The following is an 8,489-nucleotide window of genomic DNA, read 5'->3' on the forward strand; positions in this document are numbered from 1 at the left end:
TGTGATTTTCCTATGGGTTGTAAATCCTGCTTCTGTGATGTTAGTGAGGCAGGATTAGAGGCAGTTATGTTAATGAGGCAGGACTCAATTTACAAGATTAGATTGTATCTTGAGTCAATCTATTTTGAGATATAAAAGAGAGAAGTGAGCAGAGAGACATGGGGACCTTATGCCGCCAAGAAGCGAGCCAGAATAATAGCACGTCCTTTGGACCCATGGTCCCTGCGCAGAGAAGTTCCTCCACCGGGGATGATTGATGATGACAAAGACCTTCCCTCAGCACTGACAGAGAGAAAGCCTTCCCTTGGGGCTAGCACCCTGAATTCGGACTTCTAGCCTCTTGACTGTGAGAGAATAAATTTCTCTTTGTTAAAGCCATCCACTTGTGATATTTCTGTTATAGCAGCACTAGATGACTAAGATACCCAGTCATTTTTATGTGTTTTAAAAGTTATCTTTAATGTGTTAGTTTTCAAAAATTGAATTCATCAGTTATACCTTGCACATGAGATATGAGTCCTGCCTTCAAAGATGTTACCAGTCTGGTTAAAATCACTGTGACTACTATCTCTGAACAAAAGATCTGGGGTAGGGAAAAAGAAAGGGAAACTTTAACTATGTACGTTCCTATGCTGTGTGCCTTTTTGTTTGTTACAATGAGCAAATCTTATTTTTATAATTTAAAAAAACTAATAAATTTTGACTTAAAAAATTTAGTGACTTGTAGAGGGAGTGACGTGATTGATGCCCTTTGACAGAGACTTAGGCTGAAGCAGATGAAGGTACTGGAATGTACGGAACAGTTATTCTTGATAACTTGGCTTCAGGAGTCTGTGAATCCAAATTATACGTAAAGCTATGTGCTGCCTTGTATTTTTCAGGAAAGATGTCTATAGCTTTCATCAGATTCTTAAAAATACACTAGACTAAAGTTTAAGAACTATTACCCCAGAGTGAAATTCTTTTAGAACCTGAATAACCTAACTCTCTTTATATGGGTTAAAGACCTGCCCACATCACAAATAGTGCTTTAGAGGCAATGTTTTTAGTAAATTCTAATGTCTATTCTGGTAGTTGAAGGTGAAATCTCTTTTTGTGGAATCTCACTGACCTGATTTCTTTTTTTTCCTTTTCTATTTGAAGGTTTCTTGTTCTTCTCAAGGTCTGAAAGTTTGGGTCCAGAATACTTCCTATTTATGTAGTCGGGCCGGGCAGGTCCTTCCTGTCAGTATTCAGATGAATGGCTGGATTCACGGTGGAAATCTCCTCTGCCCATCGTGTTGGGACTTCTGTGAGCTCTGTCCTCCAGAAACAGACCCTCCAGTTTCTAACCTGACCCGAGCTCTACCACTGGGTGAGTAGTCTCTGCCGTTGGATTAAAGAGGGAAAAAGCAAGATGTTGAAAATTCTCTTCAAGGGGGCTCTAAAACAGGTTGGGCTTCTTTTAGTCTAGTTGCAGTTTTACATAAAAATTCTTCCTTCCCACTAATATTAGAAATCTAAGGTAGATGAACTTGACGCCTCTGTTCAGTAAGGGCCAAGTTGGGGAACCTTTCTGTGTGAAGAACCCCTGACTCGTACAAAAAATTTGTTGAAGGTCATCTCTTCATTTTTAAATCAAGAGTAGAGAAAACAAAATTCTGCTCATTAAATACAAAAAGCAATTAAACATATTCTATTCATGTTATAACCAGGTGAAAGAGAGGGAAGATACTCAAAAAGATTGACACACCACAAAAAAGAGAAAGGTGCAAGGAGACAGAAATACACACAATGAGATGGAAAGACATAAGCTGGCAAAGAGAAGGTGGTTTTCATTGAGAGATATTATACTCATTCTGTGAGACTCCAGAAAGTAGTACTGGAATCAAGAATTTGTAGCGTAGGGAGACAGATTCTAGTTCCGTCCTTTAGAACCAGGAGGGGAAAGGAAAGACTGACTTGAGAGGAATGTGTTTCCCGATTACTGAAGATGTTCAGACTGAGGCTGATGACCCCATTGCTAGGAATTATAAAAGTAGAAATCATAAATTCTCAACTAAGGCTTTGGTTTAAATGACCTCTAAGATTTTATGGCAATATGACCTTTTAGAATGTTAATAATAAATACCTTATGGAATGTTTTATTTTCTCAACCGGAAGTATTCTTTTAATGGAAATATATAACCCTTTGCCTGTTTCATAGTTTGGTTGAAAATAGAGGGCTACAATCAGTTTACAACTCAAAGTTTCTCCACCTCTTAAGAGTCTGATTTTATTTCCTTTCTTTCCCAAATTCTTTATCTAGATATAAGCTATAATTGGAGGGTGAGTTTAGGGAGATTAGTACTTGGGTCGGGGGTCTCCAAGACTGCTCCTAGGTTTGATAGTTCTCTAGAAGGACTTACAGGACTCAGCATATAATCGTTCTCATAGCTAACATTTATTACAGCAAAAAGGACACGAAGCACAGTCAGCCAAGAGGAAAGGCGTGTGAGCTAAGTCTGAAGGAAACCAGTTCCCAGACACCAGCCAAGGGCCAGCCTTGCAAGCAGGCCTTTCTCAGGATAGTGGTTTCAGGCCTGCTCTGCTAACTCTTTTCTGCACAGTACTCCAGTGAATCAGCGGCGTTCTCTGCTCTTACAATAGTAATGACATATGAATGGAAGGTCCTTTTGATGTGGTGCACAACACGTGTTTCAATACACGGATAGTGTTAAATGTGCTCTGTGAACTTTTACTTAATGTAAAGCTGATGGGGTGACAATTTGTTGTTTTGGCTAGAATTCGAGGGCTGGTGGTCCATAAATGGTAGTTCTGATTGAGCTGCCATTCTCAGACCTAACCCCAGAGTTAACTACAGGACACTCTTGCCATGTTATTGTCAAAGAGATCAGCAGGCGCTGAGACGGTTAGCAGTTAGAGTTAAGGATAAAGGAGAGCTACCTCCAGCTGGGGCAGGGGTAGGAATCTTAGGAGAGTATGCGTAGAAGAATGTGTATAATGAGAAAGCCAGATGAGGTCGAGGGCCTATGAAATGATGAAGTTCCTGTCCTTCAGCCACGACCAAGACAAGTGAATCTGTTGAACAGAGGTGTGGGGGGTGGGGAGGTAGAGATTGCAAACTACCCCCTCCACGTCCATCAGCTGGTGCCTTACATTCTGCTTATCCTGCCCCTTCTTTATCAAACAGTTTATTATTTATACTGTTGTAGGATCAGTTTATTATTCTGAGACTATGATACCATGAAGTGATGTCCTTTCCTGTGGCACCAGTTCTATGATGGCACGTGCTCAAAAAAGCATTGTAACCTCCAAATAACTAACACAATTGTGAAAAATGTGTAAAATACTACAAGGATAGATACCTTTTAGACATTGTTTTTTAAAACTTCATAAGCATCACTGTTGAAATTATAAAATATCCTTACTTCCCATTTTGTTAGCGTGCGTGAATAAATCACACATGGAGCCTTTACCGTAAGCTGTGTGCCAGGGACGAGGCCAAACTTTTACACGGACTATTTCTTTTAAGTAAATAGTTTGTTTCTTTTTAATACACTATTTATGACCCACCAAACTTGTAAAAATAATATTTGGTACTTTAAATAATTAGAATTACTCTACAGTAAAGCTTATTAATCAAATGATCATCTCTAATCTGTCTTATGAGTTAAAGTATGTTTTGGGTATTTAAATGTGCCTTGAAAGCATTAAAACTACCAATATTCTGGAGGAGGTATAAAAAGATATTCCTGTTCCCAAACTTTTCTGAAATTTTTCCCCTCAGGTGGTTAGTCCTCATAGCCTCTTCTAACATTTGCAGTTTCTTTTAGAATGTGAAACTGTCATCTTTTCTCCTCCTTTTTCTCTATTCATCACTTCTAAATGTTTGAGTGTGGTTAGATAGCTGTTTTATATTGCCCAAAACATTTTCCATTAGTGAATATGATAGATTTGTTCCCAAATTCTTTCTGGTTTCTTCAAATTGTGGGAGTTGTTTTTGCTTCCATTTATTGAGTACTAGACACTTTGCCAAGTGCTTTATATATATCATTGCATTTAATCATCACAAACCCTAATGAGATAGGAATTATCATCATCATTTTACATGTGAGAAGACTAAGGTGTAGAGAGGTTAAGGAATATATCCACAGTCACAACTAATAAATAATTCTATTCAGATCCAAAGCCAGGTCTGATTAACTCCAGTTCATTTTGAAACACCCGCATTGAATTTTTTTTTTTTCTTTTTGAACAGTACTATTACAGAAGGTACAGTGTTTTTTGAAGGTTAAAAAATGTTCTAGAGCTGCCATTAATGTTTTGATAGTTTGTGAAATTTTAGTACCAAGAGTGAATAAACAACAGCTAGTTCTCTTGCCTATTTCCTTTGAGCCAAATTAAGAATCAGGAGCTAAAGGGATATGCCTCTGTATTAGTGACTCCGGGGTCCATTCCTTACTCCAAACAAGGCCATTCACTCTACCTAATGTTCTAGGCCAGAGCCTGTCCAGTAGAACCTGGAAATGTTCTATAATCTGCACTGTCTAATATGGTAGTCATTAGCAACATGTAACAATTGAACATGTGAAATATGGCTAGTGTGACTAAGGAACTAAATTTTTAATTTTAATTTGTTTTTAATTTAAATAGCCAAGTATAGTGATTACCACATTGAACAGCCCAGCTCCAGGTCAGAGGTCCTCAAACTTCTGCATGCATTAGCATCACGTTCAAGTACGGATTGTTGGGCCCCACCCCTCGAGTTTCTGTTTCAGAAGATCTGAGTTGGAGCCTGAGAATTTGCCTTTTAAATAAGTTCCCAGGTGATTGCTGATGCGTTAGTTCACTAACCATACTTTGAAAAGCACTGGTCTAGGCTAAGTAGGCATTTTCTAGGACTTAACAAATGCCAGCTAGTTCCACTGGGGAGTAATAGAAGTTCCTCATGGGTTACCTGGATTGCATGCAGTGAAATAATTTTTTTAAAATACTCATTCCACACTGTGTAGTGCTCAGAAGAACAGCCTCCATTGCCTTGACATTATCATTTTATTCATTCTGTAGCTGAAGACCGCCCGTTTTTCTTACCTTTAAGCTTGTCAGACGTGGAACTTGGTTGGTTCTCTAGAGGCCCATCTTTATTGTTCAAAAGATTAAAAAGGACAACTCATCCATGAATAAGTCAAGTTGGCCTGGTCTCCCGACTGCTATAAAAATGTTTTCTATTATGAGAATTGTTTCGGAAAACAGACTTAGCCATGAGAACAGGTATCATTAAAAAATACCCCTAGTATCCAAAGCTGTTTCAGAATCAAGTCTTGGGTAATTAATATGGATAGATGAATTGTTGTTAGCTGCTGTTGAGTTGACTCCAAATCATGGCGACCTTATGTACAACAGAATGAAACATTGTCCAGTCCTCCATTGTCCTCACAGTTGCCAGCATGTTCTAGTTCATCATTGTGGCTGTTGTGCTAATCCATCACACTGAGGGTCTCCCTGGCCCTTACTGGCCATCTACATGATGTTCTTTTCTCTCCTGATGACATGTCCAAAAGCAAGCAAGTCGGACAGTGTTCTGTTGTGATCCATAAGGTTTTCACTGGCTAATTTTCAGAAGTAGGTTGCCAGGTCTTTCTTCCTAGTCTGTCTCAGTCTGGAAGCTCTGCTGAAACCTGTCCACCATGAGTGACCCTGCTGGTATCTGAAATACCGGTGGCATAGCTTCCAGCACACAACCGCATAGTATGACAAAGTGATAGACAGACGGTGGGATAGATGGATAGATTTGCAGAAAGAGAGGGCCATATGCCCTGGTTTGCGTGGAACAGTCCATGTGTCTGTTGTCCTGGTGCAGTTATTAATAGCACTCTCTTTTATTCTCAAAATGCCCCGGTTTAGGGTGATAAACTATATGGCCACTCTATCTAGAAGGGACAAGAAAGACTAGAAGAAGAGAGTCCTGCATCCCATCTCAGAATAGCCAGGATATCTGTTCACTCTTCTATGCGACATCTTTAGCTTTGGTAGGATACTACCCCAGTCCTTATCTCAGGTGCCTTTTTTTTAACCTTGTTATGGTAGATATATATTTTGTTTCTTTTTCCATAAATATTTTATATCTGTAAATTAAAAAAAAAAAACTTTGTGTATATGGGTTTCAGAAAGTTGGTCTTGGTTCTGCTCTCCAAGGTGGTCCTTGTTTACCTTTTAATAATCCCCTGTACTCATCTGTCAGTATTTAGTTGCTATGATCTATTCCAAAAATGTCTATAGAAAGTCAATTTTTTGTTTTCAACCCTAGATCTCTGCTCCCGTTCCTCCAGCCTGATGGTCACCCTCTGGCTCCTGCTAGCCAATCTATTCCCTCTGCTGGCTGGATTTCTTTTGTGTGTGTGGCACTAGGAATGGAGAAGTGAACTCTCAAGACATTCCTTTGTGTCTGTTCCTCTGAGCAAAGCACAGAATCCCGGCAGGTGCCAGCCCATGCAGATGGCAGAAGTGGCATTCCTGATGTTGGCTTGGAAGTGTTGACCACGGCCAGAGCTTGAAGCAGAGCTTCACAGCCGTCACTCCTCATCAACAGCCCAATAGTCTCAGAGTTTGGAGAAGTAGAAGAAATTCTTTTTATTTTTTTATTTTAATAGTCTTTTTTATTTTTCAAGATACATGATTTTCCTGAAGTTTTCCTTTGAAAATGGGATAATTGGTGAAATTTTCAGACTGATTACATACTTCAGCATTTTCATTAACCTAAAATGATGGGAAAGTTCATCATCAATACTGATAACCCTAAATAACAGCTAATTATTGCAACATTACTACTTATGGATCCTGCCCTCAGAAGTACCAATCATCCTTTGATTTACAGAAAATAATTGAATTGGGATTTCTAATCACTGTCATGCCTTTTGGAGCCCTGGTGGTGCAAAAGTTAAGAGCTTGGCTGCAAACCAAAAGGTCAGCCGTTCGAATCCATCAGCCGCTCCTTGGAAACCCTATGGGTCAGTTCTACTCTTTCCTGTAGGGTCACTATGAGTCAGAATCGACTCGAGGGCAGTGGGTTTGGTTTGGCGTTTTTGGTATCATTCCTTTTAATGTCTGTATACGTGGTACACTTAAATTGTTCTTGTTCTAAAGAGTTTTTTTCAATTTTTTTTTGCTAACCATTATGATTTAACCATGCTTGCCTTTTTCAAACCAGTTGTATGGCAGTTTTAGTACTGAACCATCAGAAGTGTATTGGTAGCCCTCTTCCAGCAGTATCTGTACTAATTGGTCTTCAGAGCTCAGCTTCCAATTGTATTCTCCATTAGTTTAATAATGACCTGAAAAAATGTGGAAACAGAGAGAGAAAAAATCTGCCCTGTAAAAACACAGAAGACACGTAAACAGAAGAAAACATCATTGTATTTTTTTCAAGTAACAGTTATGATAACTGTAACCAAACAGAAACAAAGCTATTCCTTTTTGACCAATGATGAGATAAGAGAAATTCTAGTATAGACAGGTATGCATTTATTTTCAAGTCAGTTAAGTTACTGTTACAGAAGAATTTCTAATATAATCTGAAATTTTTTTATGGAGAAGAGGAAGACTATAAGTCAAAACTAGATGGTCTGGAATGTTTACTAATAGCAAAGTGTAGGTTTGGTGTAGTGCTTGTACAAGAGGATCCACTTTATGGCATAAAATATGACTCAGTCTATGGAAGTTGGAAATTACCTTTGCTTTTAACGTCCTTTACATCTTGTGTTTTATACTCCTCCTTTTGTCTCATAGATTCTGCTCCCCAGAAGCAATTCTGCTCTGGTACCAGAGATTACCAACTCTGCTAGTAATTCCAATTTCAAAGTCTTTAATGATGGCCAATGCCCAGTTTTTCCTGTCTAATCAAGTCCTGTGGCATTATAAACACAACCCTCAGGCAAGCATCCATCCCTCCCTCTCTCCCTCCCTCCCTCCATCCATCCATCCATCCCTCCCTCCCTCCTTCCATTCTTTTTCTCACTGGTTGGCCCTTTAATCAACATCAATTACTGAGCACTTCACTTAAGAAATTGTGCTGAATGAGCAAGCTACATAATTCCTAAGGAGTAATTCCAACGGACTATTTGGCATAAGAGCCAAACAGCAACCCCAGCATAAAGGAAAGTCACTTCTTTTCAAATATATAAATTTTAAAAGGCATATTTGCATGCAGTTTTAAATTGGAGGTACTTGTCATTGTAGAAAGCTGGGGTTCTCTAACATAGCCAACTTCAGCAAAAGAGAAGTGCATTGTAATGATGTGCACACCAGTGCTTGGTTTTCTGCCTATGGCATGCATACATTAAATGGTGCAAGGTCAGAAAAAAGCATAGAATATATTTTGAAAGAAATGTATACTAATATAAACTTATATGCATATTGTGATTAGGAATCATTCTTCAAAGTTATAGAAAGAATTTCACCAAAAATGCTATGGATTAGAAATACATTTGAGATTCACAGTGATAGATTTG

General features: G+C 38.7%; 1 protein-coding gene across 1 annotated transcript in view; it reads left to right on the plus strand.

The window, feature by feature from the left end:
- LMLN (leishmanolysin like peptidase) overlaps positions 1–6,703 on the plus strand; it is an 87,565-nt gene extending 80,862 nt beyond the window's left edge. The window contains exons 11-12 of the mRNA XM_004373715.2: positions 1,144–1,354; positions 6,290–6,703. Coding sequence (XP_004373772.1) covers positions 1,144–1,354; positions 6,290–6,390 — 312 coding nt within the window. The 3' untranslated portion in view covers positions 6,391–6,703. The remainder of the gene's footprint in view (positions 1–1,143; positions 1,355–6,289) is intronic.
- The last annotated feature ends 1,786 nt before the right edge of the window (positions 6,704–8,489 follow it).

This window comes from Trichechus manatus, unplaced genomic scaffold (assembly GCF_000243295.1).
Source record: "Trichechus manatus latirostris isolate Lorelei unplaced genomic scaffold, TriManLat1.0 scaffold00026, whole genome shotgun sequence".
In the NCBI taxonomy this organism is placed as follows: Eukaryota; Metazoa; Chordata; class Mammalia; order Sirenia; family Trichechidae; genus Trichechus; species Trichechus manatus.